The 18,536-nt window shown below is 31.4% G+C and overlaps 1 protein-coding gene across 6 annotated transcripts in view; it reads right to left on the reverse strand.

Moving 5' to 3' along the window:
- LOC143229459 (neurotrypsin-like) overlaps positions 1 to 18,536 on the reverse strand; it is a 70,327-nt gene that overhangs the window by 44,735 nt on the left and 7,056 nt on the right. For 5 of the 6 annotated variants that reach the window (XM_076461802.1, XM_076461801.1, XM_076461800.1 and 2 more), the window contains 6 exons: positions 15,926 to 16,010; positions 13,813 to 13,989; positions 6,310 to 6,349; positions 5,672 to 5,806; positions 4,484 to 4,662; positions 1,397 to 1,576 (listed from right to left, as the gene is read on the reverse strand). In XM_076461802.1, the coding sequence (XP_076317917.1) occupies positions 1,397 to 1,576; positions 4,484 to 4,662; positions 5,672 to 5,806; positions 6,310 to 6,349; positions 13,813 to 13,989; positions 15,926 to 16,010 (796 nt within the window). Of the gene's footprint in view, positions 1 to 1,396; positions 1,577 to 4,483; positions 4,663 to 5,671; positions 5,807 to 6,309; positions 6,350 to 12,374; positions 12,889 to 13,812; positions 13,990 to 15,925; positions 16,011 to 18,536 lie in introns of those variants that run through there. The other variant, XM_076461804.1, reaches the window with a different exon arrangement.

The following is an 18,536-nucleotide window of genomic DNA, read 5'->3' on the forward strand; positions in this document are numbered from 1 at the left end:
ACTTAGAAATGATCCATTTTTTAAAATTAATGTACATGTAATGTATTACAACATAAGACCAAAGCTGATGCAGAAAACAAATGGTGCATGCACCCAGAATCTATTGCTACTCCAGGAAGACATCTTCTGAATCTAAAGGCAAAAACAAATCTCATTCTGAAGGGTCATAATATGTATGCCGTTATGAATAGTCTTTTACCTACCACACTTAACCTATGTTAAAAGGATTTGAAAAAAATGTAATAGTCATGTTAACAATTTATTCTTCTGAATTATTCAGTAAACACTGTAAGGTATAAAGACTTATTTGATCCATGGAACCAACTTCAAGTGAGAGTCCACTGCATATGTATAAGGTAGCTAGCTACAAGGAAAGAACAATAATCGAAGGAATTGATTACTTTAACAAATAAAGTTTCAAGAAAACAATAAGAAGATTGAAACAAGAGAGGCTTAATATTAAAAAAGAAATAAAAATGGACAACAAAAAGAATTAGAAATTGCGAGATAAAAATAAGATAATTAGTCTTGTGAAAAAAAAAATCAATAAGAGTTGACGTTACAGGAGCTAAGCCAAGAACGTGAAGAAATAAGGCATGGTATTCAGGTAAAATATTACCTAAGTCATGATTATAGAACAGGAATACTCCCCCACAAAATGTAAAATGTGTAACAATCATGTAAAATTATCATGTCAAAGAGAATTTGAAGCTTCAAGCATTATATAGAGAAAAATAAAGTTGAAAGGCTTATAACTGGAAAGTAGCTAGAAGGCTATTGATTATTAAAAAATATTTTAATACTGAGCTTTGTTTTCACTTTTTAATTCCATTTCCTTTGTTGTTAAGCACAAAGCTGCATCACAGGCTATATATGCTGTGCCCATTGTGGGTACTAAAATTGTTTGTAGCCTTGTAAGCCTTCAGACTTACTACTGTATCAATGGATGAGAGGGCTTATTAATTTAAATGGCAATTATAAATTTCATATTTTGTAGTAATGAATGATTAACTGGTGTCCTAGAACTATGTTACACTATTTAATTTATTGAGAGCTTGTGTCTTATACTTCACTCTCAAAAGCTATAAGATTTGGAAAGCTCATAAGGTTGCAATAAACATATTCATGTTTAACAAAACAAATTAACTAAAAAAAGGTGACTGTATCAAGAAAGAGTTGATAAACAGGAGAGTGAACTAAAAAGATTATCTTCAAAAACTGGTTTGTATACTATGAAAACAAGTTTCTAAACTGTGTATGCTTCATGAAGTCAAGTTGCTAAATAATTAATTAAAAGTTATACTATGTTACTACAAATATTCAAATTAAATAAAGATTTCATGGTGTTTGATAAAAATATTTAATGAAAGAATTCTAATAAACATTTTTGTCTCACCTTTCTGGAAGTTTAGCCAATCCGATATAAAATCATTTTCCATTTGGGAATTAATTTCCACTAAGTTTCCTCCTTCTTCATGACACTGGTGTTCAGCTTTTGCATGAGTTGCTGTAATGTCCAATACAAACTGGTAGCAATTTCCTTGAAAGCCAAATTCATTAACACCACACAAGGAAGCTAGAAATGTATATGAAACAGATCCATCAACAAAAACCAAAATTTATACAATTTGAAAAAATCCTTTGTATCTTACATTCAATTAACAGTAAACTCTGAAGATTATACATATGTAAAAGCAGTTTAACAAATGAGAAATATAAGTTATTGTTTCAACACAAATAATATTTTCATGAACAAAAGTTATTAGACACCAAAATGACCTTATAATAATACTTGAAGAAATCTTATTGATAAATCATATAAATATACAATCTTACAATTTGACTATTAAGGCAGATGACACTGCATCAGTAATATTAATTAAATATAAATTCATACCCAAAAAAGCAATGTTTTAAATTGAAACAATCCAAAAAGCTTAAAACCTACTTTTATAATTATATATTTTAAGAGGTTATAATATTCCTAGAGTAAAAAATGTATTTATGATGGGTACCTCCCTCCTCTCAGAGTATTAGCTCTTCCCTCTATGTGTGAATGTGTTTTATAATGGCTGCCAAAATCCTTCCAGATTCCCAACTGGAATCAAAGATATGAACACGTCTTTTATGCAAATCATCATGTGCCATCTATCCACCAATATGAGAACACTACTAACTTGGTGCATGTCACTCCCTGTGTGTGCCACTACTGAACAGTCACTTTGAAATATGGCAGACAATGTAACCACTAGAGGATTGTGGGGAAGAGGGTGAGAAGTGTGAGATGATGGAAATACCTTCTGAAAATACATTTTCAGTATAGGAAAATTATAATTTCTGACATAGTACTTACCTCCACAAGATTAGCTAGAATCCCACATTGAAAAGAAGGAGGGACTGATAAGAGGGAAAAACAGAGGTACTCCCCCCCCCAAGCATTTGAAGGATACACCTGTAGATGTGAGAAGCAGATCAGATGATTGGAGAAGGGGGCATCACACCAATTCTGAACCAGGTATCTCCTCACTATGTCCAGCTAGGAACAAACACGAAGGAAAACCAAGGAAGAACACCTACCTGCCACATCATCTTTTTTCAAGATTTGTTAATAGTTTTCTTTTATGTTTAATTATCTAGTACTTATAAGAAACAAGAGTTAGTTGGTTGATAGTTTGACATTTATTGACACAAAGTAACTAGGCTATCTGTGCCAAATAACAAGTATTTAGAGTAAAATTATTACAAATGCAAAAATATATCAAGTTAACTTAACTTCCATTTGAAATAAGCAAGAAGAAACCAGTCATCCAAGAAAAAGTGAAAATGAAACCCCAGGACATGATGATGTAGAGTGAAGAATCATATCACCTGACAGAAGATGTATGGCATTGAATTTAGTCTGAAGAGTAGGGCATAAACTTGGTACATTCCTCTCCCCCATGTACAAACCAAAGATAAGGTTGAGAAAGCTCTGCTATGTGAATATGCAGATAAGAATTGCAGAAATACATTTTGGTCATCCTGGATAAAATGTCCTCATAAGTGTAAGGTAGGATTCCATAGTGAAGTTTGGATGTGAACATATCATTTGACAAGAGACAGGTTAATGATCAGACTACAATCCTCTATCATTTTGGGAACTACAAACAGGTAGGAGTAACCCCCCAAACTACTTAGAGTAGATTCAGTAGCTTGTTGCATGAGGAGGTCTTGCATTGCCTTGGACAAATGCAGGTATGACAAAGGATCCCAAGGAGAAGGAAAGGGAACAGGCATGCAGCACAATGGAGGAAGGGTAAGAAAAGACAAATCCCTCTCACAAATCTTAGTGAACTTAAGAATTGGAAATGAATGGGCTCAACCAATGAATGAAGATCTCTAAGTGAGATCCCATTAGACCCAAACACACTAGGTAATCACTGGAGCTGTTGTTCATGTAACAAGCACTATCTTGGAAAATGACAAAAAGTAGCACCATGAGAAGGAGAAATAGGCAAGGCCTGAGAATGGGGGAAGTGAGAAACACGAATCAATACCATACTTTGCTCCAACTGAGATGAACAGGCCAGGAGAGGAAATGGACAGACTGTTGTTGAACCAAAGCTACCCTTGAATCCAAAGACTCCGAGATCATATTAGACACAAGATGTCTCAAAAACAGGGCCAACTGAAGAACCTATAAAAAAGAATCTGTCGATTCAGTGACAATAGAGCATCATGACCCAAAAGGTCCAAGCAACAAATAAATTACTTTTATAGGACCAGAGCTGAAAATGACAGGCAGGCCAATATGGAAGTGAGGAGGGAGAGGATGTCCTCATAAAACCCCTGAGGGTTTCTGAGAAAAGCCATAGGAGGAGATGGATCAAAGCATCAAAAGAGTAAGATAAAGATGGGAACTGGGTAATGATTAGATGAACAGAAGTAAATGGTTTAGTAGTGGCACATAAAGGAAGAGGAAAAGGGCAGACTGTTGTTGAACCAAAGCTAACCTTTGATCAAAAGACTCCAAGATCATACTAGACACAAAATGTCTCAAAAACAGGGCCAACTCAAGGACATGCATCATATGAAAGTAGTGCTCTTGTATTGGTGGAGAGATGAGATATGATGATTTCCATGAAAGATATATTGGAATATTTGATTCCTATAGGGGAATGCAGAAGGCTTGTGGCATGTGAACAAAAAGAGAAAAGCTAATTTTGTGAGAGGAAGGAAGTACAGTATCAGAACCAGTAAACTAAGAAGAACTACTTAAAGATGAACAATTTAAGTACCACTTCAGTATATTAATTTTATCAACTGCAAAATATGTACACTAACTGAAATTATTCACAGTTTACAGTCTCCAATATGGTGTACAGATTTTGTGGATCATCTGTATCAAAGTCTTTATGAGCTTTAAATCTCTGTATATATTATACAAACAAATTATTAAAGATATATGTATTTACTAAAAGACTCATAATTTGTTTGAAATTACCTGAATCAGGTTTACATGTAACAGTAGCAACCTGACTACTATTACATAATCCACTTCTATTGCTGTAGTAACACTGAAATATGGAATTCTCCTCTCCTGTGCATACTAAGTCGCTTACACTTGTGAAATTGATATTTAACATGAAGTTACTACCAGTAGCTTCAGTTTGCTCAAATCCTCTATGTTAAAAAAAACAACAAAGAAATAAGTAAATTATAGTTTGAAATATTCTTACATAAGACAAATACCATTCAAATCAGGCAATAGAAATATACAAAATATGAAGTCTCATAAGTGACAAATTATGTTTTCAAAGTACTTAACCCTACCACTTATATAAAATTTATTTTTATATATTATTTAATTAAATCTGGAATTATGTTACATATGTACATTGCTCAACAGATAAGCAATTTACAAAATGAGTGATTTTGCTTCAGAGCTAAGTTAACCCAGAATGTAGGCTTTCAAAACATACATTTGTGTCTTATTTTACAATTGTGTAACTTAGTTCAATGCTCATTTGTGAAACACAAAATTTCAAGCAGCTTGATTAATTGTTTGTTTGTTTGTCTGGATGTTAAGCACAAAACTACACAAAGCATTTATTCATTTGATTGTTTTTCTGTTTTATAATTTCTGCACTAAGTTAATAAAGGCTATTTCAGCATAGATCTCAATACCTGTCATTTTGAATCAGTACAATGTAGAGTGAATATAGTTAATCAACAACACCTATCATCAACTTTTGGTCTATATCTGTCTTACAGAAAAATTGGTATTAGTTGTGATTCTCAAAGTGCACCTACAACCTCAAAGTGCTAAGTGAAATTGTATGCAAGCCATTAATCATTGGATTCATGTTCCTTGTATTATAGTATTTGACCATGCTCAAATCCCATTATTACTTTGCTGATTTAAAATTCAGGTTTTTGTAGAATTATATTATATTTAAACAAAACTTATTAGATCATCATAATAACTTTATTTCTTGACTCAGTTCTTTCCTTTCTAAATTCAATAGTCTTAGTCTGTAAAAACATATCTTGGTGATTTTAAAAATAAAACTTATAAGCAATAAACTCCCAATTTTATAGACAACATATTGGTTGAGACAAGCATCAAGCTCTGTGGAATACTAACAAGGTCACTAAAACATATGAAATGTGCACTAATGTTGTAACTCACCTGTATCCTAGCTGTTTGCAGACAACAGATTTTTCTTGCTCTCCCCAAGTATTCTCATCAACACAAATACTTCTCCATTGTCCTTTATAAAAGAGCTCAACCCTGCCTTCCCAAGGACTTGATCCATCTTGTAACCTACAGAAACATTTAAGTAAATAAATCAATTTACATTGAGAAATTAAATCATGGTTGAAATACTCAAAACATGAAATTACTGTTCATACATAGCAAATAAAAGAGGTTTCAACAAAACACATTTATGTTTAAACAAAATAATGGTACATAAATTAAAATTACTTGAGTATGTAAAAATAAAATCTCCACATATAAAAATCAAGACAAAAACAGAAGAAGGAGTGAAATGAAATAAATAACTACATTTATCAAAACAGCAATGAAATTATGCTTATATTAAAATTTGAACTACTATTACACCATATGATAATTTTTAATATTTTTGCTGTCTAAAATTTCACCCCTAAAATTATTTTGAAAAATTAATGTACGTGTATGTGTCTATATATTGATGTTAACTTAAAGATTTATACAATATTTTGGGTAAGTATTGTGCTGATATCTTTAAGGAGCTGTATGTTAACATAGCATAAGCCAATAGTAAATTATTTTCATATTCTCACCTTAATGTTTGGTTGCTTGAAGGAAATTGGTGATGTAAATCTGCAAGATAAAAATGCAAATTTACACTAGAGTTGACATATCTTCTAAGTTTAATAATAAATCATTTGAGTTCATACTACAGAGCTGCTGCATTTATGTTACTTCTGTTAACTGTGATAATTTAAAACTATAAGAATTAGCTATACAAGTACAGTATTATAAAAATAAGTATATTTCAGGAAAAATCCTTCTTATTTCAAATTAAATGTTCAGTTCAAAAGCTGGGTAAAATTCAAAAATAGAGCACTTTCACAACTAAAAAATATTAGTAAATGCACAAATTTCATGATAGTGTGAAAAATGACTTTAAATACTTTATGGCATCATCAAGAAAGACAAACTTAATATTCATTTTGAATCTCTAATAGAAATCATGAGACAGAGGCAGTAACACAATATAGCGACAAATATAGATAAATATACAAACTACATAACATGGACAGCATCAATCTTTCATTGACACAAAGTAATTTCATATAAAAATCTAAAATTTATCAAACTTTCTAATGTACTAGAGTGCCACAGATGTACAGTTTTTCTGTCTCAATGGATCTTCTTTATTTCTATAATGTACATTCGAGCATAGAACTAATATATATATATACATATCACTGATTCAGTAGACAATATGTAGGGATGATCAAGGTACTCAATAGGGATAATACAAATATTAATGCTAAAAAATCATCAGTTACAGAGAATTTTACCTTAGAAGATTATTCCTACTCATTTTCATTTGTTTCTCTACCCAAGTAGTCCAAAAAATAAGAGAGGAAACCATCTCTAGGATACCAAACCAGAAAGTGACCAATCCACCACACTATTCACCTTTCTTCTTGTTTCACTCGAGATAACTCTGTAACTACCTTATTGCTAATATCCGTTTAAATCTAAACCTGTAATGTTGTGTGTTCCTGGGCAGTGCATGGTGTAATATTACAAAAATGTCATGATTCTAGTGTACACAATGTTATAATTATCCTTTAAAGTGAGTTTTTTTAAATCAATTTGTTGAACCTGTAAAAAGCATACATATAGAGCAAAAAATGAATTACCAGCCAATAATAAAGGAACATTAAATGAGTGTAATATGCATAATACTTGATGTTATATAATCAGTGTCTTTAAGGAACCAATCCTTATATTTTGGGTGAAGTGAAGGAGAAAAAATAACCAATACTCATAATATTAAATTTTGTGAAACACATTTGCAGAATATACCAATTTTCAGTCAGAGTGGAAAAAATGGTCACAAAACAGATAACAAAAAAAACATTTTGTAAAATGATGTAGGGGGAACAAGAATATAGGGATGATACAGCTATATACGGATCATCCCTTCATACACACCTTTAAATATTAAAATTTAATGTTACACTGTAAAATGCATACTTTTAACATTATTGCAGCTGGAAGTTACATACTCTTGATTGTTGGTATGCAGTTTGTTTTAGAATATCACTGGCATGTTGAGGTAGACATCAGTCTATTGAAACTAAGAGTCTAGGACTTACAGTAGATACAATTAAGGAAAACCATGTTTGGTCAAAACATATCATGATTATTACCAACTATCACAGACCCTTGCTACAAGATTGGTCAAATTGACCAATCTCATAACCATTTTATACTCCTACATTTTACAGTGTAAGAATTATTTTTAATATTGAAAACCATGTAGAAATTTATAACAGTATTATCCTTATATTCTTGTGTGCATTCATTTCTTGGCAATGGCATACCTACATTCCTTTATGTTTACAAAATATTTTTTATTACTTGTATATTTGTCAAAGCAGATTAACTTCAAATACAAAATAATTACAATTTAAAAAACTCTAGAAATGTATTAAAACATTTATTACTTTAATGACAACACAAAAGTTTGTATAGAATGTTAATTTCAATACATTTATTTTCTAAGAGTGCAGTATGTATAAATGAGACAAAAGTTTTAATAGGCAATAAAGATATGTGTTGAATATTTTAATAACAAAACACAGAGAAACAGGAAAGTGAGAAGATAAAGGTTTTGTTCAAACACAATGCAAAGTATTGAAATATAAAAGAAGATACAATTAAAATGTTAAATGCTATTGTACGTTTAATTTGAAATTGTTAAGGTTTTTCAGAAAAGTGGAGTAAATAAAAAACAAACTGCAAATGTTTTTACTATTTTCACTGAACATTGACTCTCCTGAATTTAACAGAATTAATTCATTGAACCCTCTCTCTCCAATCTCATATCAGTTTTACTGCAGTATAATACATTCAAACATGAAAACCACAAATGTTTAAAAATAATTATCTATATTTATTTAGAAACATAGTAGAAGTTAAGACCAAAGGTGCAATGTCACTAAAGTTTCTTATTTGTTACTCAAAAATGAAATATACAGCTAAGTACTCATCTGTTAGCATAAGACCTAGGCATCACTAAAAACTACATTTTACTTAAAATTATATCAAATACTTATGAAAGTAAAACAAACACTAGGAGTATGACATTATTTTGAATTTTTAGTGTTTGATGGTCTAATTTTATCACATTCACCAACTAAACACACATTTACACCAAACTCAATGATAATTTTTTATGCAATACAAGAGGAAAAGGAAAAACAAAAGAGTCAACTGAAGGAGTCAATAAATGTTTCAAATATATGAAACACTAATTACAAAACATATTTTGATAATATTCAGATTTTTTACTTGATTAGTAGGTGTAGCAATTCCTGAAATCAGCTATAATGTATTTATTAGCCACGATTAATAGAAAAACTTAACAATACAAGTTTTAATGTAAACTCCTTTTTATTCAGCTCTAACTTGTTTTAGGACAAAACAATTTATAATTTATGGCTTGTATTTTTAAACATTCTATTAAAAAGGCAATAAAACAAAAATTAAAAACGTTCATACCTTTAAACATATTTATAACTACTATTCTGATCTAAGTTAGATCTTATAGTGTAGTGTATTGTGGCATCTTAGGTCTGTTTAATGTTCCATTGTGTACATTTTGGTGTATTATTTATTGACTAAATAACCCAGTAATACTATGAAATATAAGATAAAAATAGTAATATACCATTGGTAAATGTAAAAAAAATTGGATACTACTAGTATTCCATTGTCTACACTTTGGTGTATTAGATTTATTTGATATTCCTTGATCTACATTGTTTTTCACAAAAAGGAGTTTTAATTAAATAAAAGAACCGTCGAGAAAAACGTTACACCATACTCAATCCTCTAATACTTACCAGTTATCTCACAAGCAACCTGCAAGAGTATACATATATTGTGACACAGAGTACAGTGTTTCAATACTAACCTGAACGAGAAATTATACGAAAAGAAAATCAGCTCAAAACAACTATTATTAGTACTAGGATCAGTAAGATTCTCAGATTTAAAATACCATGCAAGAGTAAACAAGAGACCTTTGTCCAAGCTTAGTGTTAAATTGGTGTCAATACACTTTATTTGCTCAATAGTTCGTTATTTCATCAATCCTTAACAAATTAAATCTGACTTCGATGGTAAATTTTGTTTGGGACCAATTAGATGGCGTGACGACAATATCATCGTTATGGCTGACCCTTACAAACCTGTTTTACTGTTACTATGAGGTCCCTGGTAAGACACAAACAGGTATCTCGAGGAATTCAAGTCAATTTATTTACAATAAATATATTGGTGTTTTTTTTTCTGCGCTTTCATTTTTTTGCAACGAAAGCGTAATATATTTTCAGGATTACTCAAGTCTCACCAGTCGTGTATGAAATTCACCTACGAAATGAAAGATAAATTATGTTTTCTAGATGATCATTTCAAACTGAAACTACACTATAATTTTCTCACAAATTACACAGGACAGAGCTATGGTTTTTATATTTTCTTATCGAATTCTTAGATTGTTCAAAATTAAAGATCTTCTGCCTATTTCTCGATGTTAATGTTGGCTACAAATACACGAGTGGTGACTGTAAAATGTTATTTATTTTGGTAAAATTCATAAGTTAAAAATATACCTATGAAAATAAAAACTCACTGATTCATTACACTGGCTAGAAACAACTCTGTATCATCTTGATACTTCACTGTGATTCATATTTATAACCTATCCTCAAACTTACAAAAAAAAAATCCGACACCAAATTTTAGGGCTTTCTAAGCATACATTATTAAACATTTCGATCCTAACGTCGCAATTACCACCCGCAACTTCCTCTAGTCAACAAGTTACAATAATTAAAAAATATCTTACACCACCATGATTCTATATTATTCTGTGATTATCTTCCTTTCAATTACTCGATGGATCAGGGATATATTTAAGGGCTTACAAAGTAAAAACCAGGTGTTCAATTTCCCGCAGTGGATAAAATACAGATAATATATTACGTAGCTTTATAATAAAAACATCATCCTCTTGGTTAATGTTTGTTTATATGACAAATATTAGAATAATTACAAAAAGAAACAAAACTTCTAAAGATAACTGGATCTATATTTTATTACAAAATTTTATACTATTCGAAAAACACAAAGTAGATAATCTTGATTTTTTTTTTTAATTTCGCGCAAAGCTACTCGAGGGCTATCTGCGCTAATCCTGAATGAAATAAGAATATGTACTTAAATAATAACCTCATTGTGTAATCAAAACAACTTAAACATATTAACCAAGTTGGCATAACAGTCGAAACATTGATTTTTTGCAACGTAAAAATCATAGGCATCATTGAAAGAAAAACTATGAACTCATGACGGGTTACGTCATTCATGTAATTTCACCGGATGTATTGTATATTCATCTTACCTGAGGAAATACAAAAACTTCCTGCGTAACCAAGAACATGTTTCGGTATGAACTATCTCTGAACAACGCATCCGTTCTACTTTCAAGATTATTTTTAATAACGTATATTGATTTATCAAAGAAAACTGTATTTAAACTATATGAAGTGTGGTAAGGAATAATGTTTTCTTAAACAACAGCATGTAAGTGATTATTATTATTTCAGGTTCATGATTTTATTTACCTTATCAGCATCATTACTAGGATTTTTTTTTTAAATTGAAAAGCATAGGGGGCAAAGTGTTACTTTCGTATCAGCAGGATTCACGATGTAGGGAATATGAAAATCTTAGTAGAATATATCACAGGCGGGAGGAGGGTACAGACTCTGTAGAGGGATCTGCTCTTACCATAAGACGTTGGCGAACATGTCCCAGCACCTTACGAACAGTTCAGAAAATATAAAAAAAAATTGAATTGCTATAAATTATCTCTACGAATTATTTTAATATATTAACTTTTATAGTTAGTACAGAAACAAATATGGAATTCAACAAACGAGTATCTTTTAGTTAACTAATTTAGCTTGTAATGTTTATTTTTGTATATGGATAGAAGAAAGTTACAAATACAACATTCTTATTACTTGATTTTTCGCTATTTGACATTTTCTAAAGTACATAGCAAATGTAATTATGTTTAACATAATAATATGTCCTCCGTTGGTACAGCGCCAAGTCCATGGATTTATAACGCTAAAATCAGTGATTCGATTCCCCTCAGTAAACTCAGCAGATAGCCTGATGTGGTTTTGCTATAAGAAGACAAACACACGCACACACAATAATACTGTGATGTTAACTATCGCACAGTTCAAGTTTAAATTATGACTTTAAGAAAATACCACCCCGTCGCGAAAATGTAACTTTTCTTCATTTTTTTCGTTATACGATTAAAAAAAAACTTTTATAATAAATTGACAGTTTCAAAATCGCAATGATTGAACAGAAGCACATAGAAATATTTTTACATCACAGTTTGTATTAACAAAGTACTAGGAAAATGTAAATTTTTATGTTTTTAATTATCCATGGATATCTAAATCCTACGTTTTAAACAATATTTTGTATCGTTAACAAATGTGCAAATATTAATATTACCAATAAGCCTTAGAATAATTAAATTATCTATAGTAAAAGACAATTATACGTAACGTACCTGACCATGAGTATCTTGTGTTTATTATCAATAATAGTATCACCGACTGAAAACATCCGATATTCCAAGTAGGAGCATTCTTTGGCTGTACCATTTTGAGGGTTATAATGTAATTTTTAAACGCACACTAATTCGAGAAGAGTCCTTATATACAGCTAAACTTACGAGCTGATCACGTAAAGCAAAGCTTGAATCTAAATACTTCATACGCTTGAATGTACGAAGGTGGTTAAAAGAGTAAGGCAGTGAGTGAGTGGATGGCTAACGTAATAATCTTTCTAGTTTAAATAAAGATGATTCTACACGTGCTTAGTCGTGAGGAAAGAGAAACCTTCCAGGAAAGTCGTGAAGTTTGCACGTGTGGGAATGTAATACCGTGACGACGTGAGGATCCTTACGATTTCTTAATGACACGGGTACTTTATTTACAAGTTAGAGGATTACACAAAGACTCCATCAAACTGTAAAATGAGAAACAAACTGATGAGTACCCGTTCTTTATTTCTATCACGGATAAGGTAGGACTTTTAAATTTCCGCCGCATTTGGTAACTAAAGTCTGTATGAATGTTTCAGTTTGAAAAACTTATGAATCATTAATGTTCCCCCCAAACGTGTTTCCTGCCGCTAAACGCGTAAGCCTGTGCAACGTGTGGTATTTCCTATAAATCAATAGTAAACAGTAATGTTAATCCTCGTCACTTAAATTACATCTACACCTATATAAAGAATCTAAATAATAAAACAATACTAAATGATTGGTGAACAACCTACCAAACACACACGTATAAAAACGATAAAACTGGTTCAAAGACATGTCACTGTCAAAGCACGAACAAAAATGTATGTAAGCGAATATTTTCTACCTTTAGACGGCTGGTACGGGTATTAAAACTTTAACCAAAATAAATTATAAAATCTTCTCAGGTCATCTTCAGGTTAACAAACGTTGTTCTGTTCTTTATTTTAATTAACGTTTTTATACACACACAGCCGTCTTTACAATGCGTTTTTACTTCAACTGGGTTTCTCGTCATCATGAAATGTGCTTTAGACTTGCAAACAATAAACGAAGTGATCACTCCAGTGGTACAGCCTATATCTGCGAACTTTACAATGTTAGAATCCAGGTTTCGATACTCGTGATGGGCAGAGAGTAGATAATTCATTATACTTAACTTCAAACAGTATAAACAAAGCCAGCTAAAGAAGCTATGCTCTGCCAAAGCTTCATTGCAAACATTTCAAACAAAGTATTTGACAGTTTTATTAAACGATTTAAGATTTTTAATTGCGTTAGAACTCCTTAAAATAACGTATCATATAATACGAAGCGTTTATTTTAAGAGTTATTCGTGTTGCGTTAACAGATACAGCCTAAAACCTCAAAAAGAAAATAAGAGACAGGGACGATAACAAATCAATGTAAATACACTTACCGCACTCGATGGAAGTCGTAACACATTTCTTCTGAACATTATCAAACCCAAGACCGAAGGGGCATATCATGACCTCAGGTCTATTATTTAAACACTTTATATATTTTTTACAATTCAAGGGATCAGGGAACGTTCCTGAAGGTTCTTTACATAACTGATATAATTCGTATATATTTTCTACAGAAAAAAAGAAATAATCCACAATAAGATCTCTACTTTCATATCTATACTTTTGAAACTTAAAAACACCAATATTTGTATACGTTATACGAATACTACTATTAATTTATCCACATCATTACTATTGATATTTTCATATAGTCAATACTGATGTATTCTCACGGTTACTATTGATGTATGTATATGAATACCATTGGTGTGTTCGTATAAACGCTTCTTAAATATAAGTTGAAAACATTACAACACTTTAACTCCTCACAGTCAACTTTCTGTGTCTACCTTTAACCAAAACCCACAGACATGTTAATTTCGCCGAATTACAAATATTAATTCAAAACAAACGTCAAGATTCTACAGCTGCAATTTATTATAATGAAAACTTAAAATTATCTCTTGAATTAAACTACTATTTTTTCGAAAACCCTAACTGTAACAATAATAAGTGTTGTAAATATGTCAATGGCTGAGAAAATATAATTATCTTACATTCCCAAATTAATTAAACGCCTCATATCGCCACGTGGTTAAGGCACTCGATTCGTAATCTGAGGGTCGCGGGTTCGAATTTCCGTCACACCAAACATGCTCACCCTTTCAGCCGTAGGGACGTTACAATGTTATGGTCAATACCACTATTCGTTGGTAAAAGAGTAGCTCAAGAGTTAGTGGTGAGTGGTGATGACTAGCTGCCTTCCCTTTAGTTTTACACTGCTAAATTGAGGACGGCTAACGCAGATAGCCCTTGTGTAGCTTTGCGCGAAATTCAAACAGATTACTTAGTTAAATATTTTGTGTTTTAAACATTAACAAAACTTTTAGCTTACTTTTAAACCTATAAAACATTGTACACAAATTTTAGACAATACTAAGGGTAAGTTAGGGTTAATCGAAAAAGTTGCATATGTAAATAAAGTTAATGTGGGTGTGAAAATGAATTTGTGATAAAGGTTAAAAAATCAAAAGATTGCTCAAGAACCAATATAGAAAATTCTGTTTTTGCTGAACATGTACAAATTAGTTAACACATGTATAATGTTTCCTGTGATGAGTTTGTAAGTTTAGCCAAACCAAGAATTTAATCGCTAACATAAGATAATCTCTAGAAAGAATATAACAAAGCGAACATTCGAAACATGTACAACTTTGGACAAAAGTTTTTAAAATTGTATTCAAGTAAACTTTGTGCTTTATTTGATTAATTTAAAAAGCTATAGGAAAATATAACTAGTTTGAAAACAATAAAAAATTCAATTTGCGAAATTCCTATATGTGTATTGGGATCTCAAATATAGATACCATGACTACAAAATGAAATGCATGATCGTTAATATAACGAGCTGTAAAGGTTATATGGCAGGAGATGTTCACAAGAAATTCAGTGTAGTCCTAGTTTGATATGATTACATCATAAATTATTATTTTATTTAAAATATTTTAAATAAAAGTGCGAATAGCATTATATTCTTATTTTTGTCACAAATAAACAATTGAAGTAACACACAAACGCAAAATGTAATCTAAACGTTTAGTTAGTTTGTTCTGACATTCGAGCCAAGCTAGACGAGAGCTATCTGCGCTACCGTCTTTAATTTAGCAGTGTAAGACTAGAGAGAAAACAGCTGGTTATTACCACCCACCGCCAACTCCTGGGCTACTCTTTTGCCAATGAATAGTGGGATTGACCGTGACATTATGAAGCCCCCACGGCTAATAGGGCGAGCATGTTTAGTGTGACGGGTATTCGAACCCGCGATCCTCAGATTATGAATCGAGCACCCTAACCACCTGACCATACCGGGCCAAGAACGTTTAGAAAACAGTGGTTTAAAAATATACATCCCTGCTTTACATGAAATCTCTGAGATACAGCACTGATACATTTAGGTTATAATAAATTATAAAGATATATAATTTTAATGATAGTTGCTCATACCTTCTGAGCCATTATGAAATTTCCTCATCCTGTAATTTATAATTTTTCCATTCCAAAAATTCGACGTAAGGCTGGTTTCACATTTCTAAGAAGAAATATGGTCATTTAACAATAGAAAATCCATATGATATAAGTACTTAAATCACAACGCCAGGTATATTAAGGCCAATATGAAGTACACCTGCGTAATATATATGCGATAATCTTCAACTGATTAATACAAAAAATTAAAAGAAATCTTTATTATAAAGAAATAACAAGAAATACGGATGTTAAAAAGGGTTTTACTAAAATATATTTATACACTCTTGGAAATAGTTAAGAAAACACTGGGTGAAATATTATGTGATGCTTCTCTCTATTGTATACAAATTAACTGAACCAGTGAACAGTCACATGCTGGTAGATTATACTGTGATTGATTGTTAACATCACTACTGGCAAAAATAACTCCTTACGAAAGATTACAGCAAAATTTCGTGTTTCAATAAGATTTGCGTTTAAAATAAGAAAAGGGTAAGTGAAACTAGTACTACTGATGATAAAATTAAAAGTGGTCGAGATGGAAAGTCCAAACTATTCAAAAGTGGTGTTAAATATTATTGGGTATACAAAACTGCTCAGTTTAAGAGTTATTATTTAGTTTTTATAAAAAGAGTTAAAGATAATTATCTTAAAAGCGATAGTCATGACAAGCTTCGTAACACAAATCTGTCGGGTCAATCGTTGTGTATCTTATTTAATTGCTGTATTAGGCTTTTATAATATTGTTGACGTCATCTTAATCGAAACTTCTAAGTTCTCTCGCTATAGTACTGTGAACATATTAGTTCAAGAGAAAACTTTGTCCTTTTTTCATTTTATGAGACTAATTCTTCCATGTTATTACAGAATGTAAATTTCAACACTATGGTAATGCTTCACAGATCCATGTTGACAACTGAATGACCCAGGATGAGAATACTTATAATTCTTTAAAATTCCCATCTATTTGTACCAAAGGTATATCATAAAAGTCTTTCTTAATTGAACATACTGATCACATTTAGGGTTTGAAATAACTGTCATGGTACCCTATACAATGTCCTAATTAGCATATGGTAGTGATATATGCTAGAATAAATCAATTTAATAGCACTCCACAAATAAACATTGACAAAAACAGTGTTTAACACTATATATACGAATATTTGCTGTCATGCTGGTTGAATTCTCTGACATATTTCTACAAACTTGAAAGTCAAGTATACTCTAAATCGTGAGACTGAAACGGGTAAATGTGAAAATAGGAAAGGAATAGACAAAACACCTAAACTTTATGCAGCTTTCGGAACAGAATAAAGACTGTCGTTTATCTCAAGCATGAAACAAACGATCGTGTATTAAATGACAGAAAATTTTCCAGATTTATAGTAGCAAGAAGACCCAACGAGAATGAAATATTTTGTCATTTAGCAGTTTAAAAAAAAACAACTTTACTTCGATCTTCAAATATTGTTAAGAGAATGAAACTTGCTGAAAAGTACGAAGACTGAACTGTTGATGATTGGTAAAGGGTGTTATTGACGGATGAATCTAAATTTGAAATACTTGGTTCAAAGGGTAGATTATACGTCCGGCAGAAGAAAAGCGAAAGATATTTACCTCAGATTATAGCACCTACCATGAAGCACAGGGGAGTCAATGCGATGGTTTGGGAGTATCTGTCTGCTGATGAAACAAAATATATTTGCAAAATAGATGAAATAATGAACCAGTGTAAGTACCAGCAGATACTGGTCCACTGTGGTGTACTCAGTGGTTTGCATATTAATGATAAAGGATTATACTACCAGTAATATAATGACCCCAAACTCATCCATCCTGTGCAGAAATTACTTAGCCAAAAAAAAAGCTGCTGCAGTCATTCAAGTGATAGAATGGATTCCACAGAGCCCCGATCTCACCCAATTGAATAGATTTGGGATTTCATAAATCTACAACTTGACAAATCAAAAGTTACATCCAAAAAAAAAACTTTATGGAATGTATTAGAGACATTTGAAATAAAATCTCAAAGGGTACTTTGATTAAATATGTTCCAACAATGCCTGAAAGACTGCCTCCAGTTATTAAAGCAAAAGGGGGACACGCAAAATATTAACTGTTTGCTGAACTCAAGCACTTCCACTGAGTTTCTGCTGTACTAAATATAACACTTAATAAAACTTTGACATTTCACCTGTGATATACCTTCTAGTGTTTATTAAAGTAGCCTGAAATCTAACTTTTGACTTTTTCCTAGCACTTTTGTGCAGTTGTATAATATTGTTTCTACTAGAGGGCTAGATATTTCCGTCCCGTGTTATAAATATGTGCAAATACATAGAGGAAGTTAAATAAGAAAATATATAAGTGAGAGAGATAATCAGACGTATTTAGACTGCATAATTGTTAGTCTGGCCATCAAGAGAGATATATATAGTGAGTTTCACAGTTTGTATTGTAGCAACAAAGGTAGAAAGAATGATTTATCTTGTCATTTGGGTTCTAAAATAACTGAATCAAATTGTATAGACTTCTGACTGTAAAAGAGAATTATTTAGAGCTCTATATACAATTGTGGTAGCCC

Source organism: Tachypleus tridentatus, chromosome 10, assembly GCF_004210375.1.
Source record: "Tachypleus tridentatus isolate NWPU-2018 chromosome 10, ASM421037v1, whole genome shotgun sequence".
NCBI classification, from domain to species: domain Eukaryota; kingdom Metazoa; phylum Arthropoda; class Merostomata; order Xiphosura; family Limulidae; genus Tachypleus; species Tachypleus tridentatus.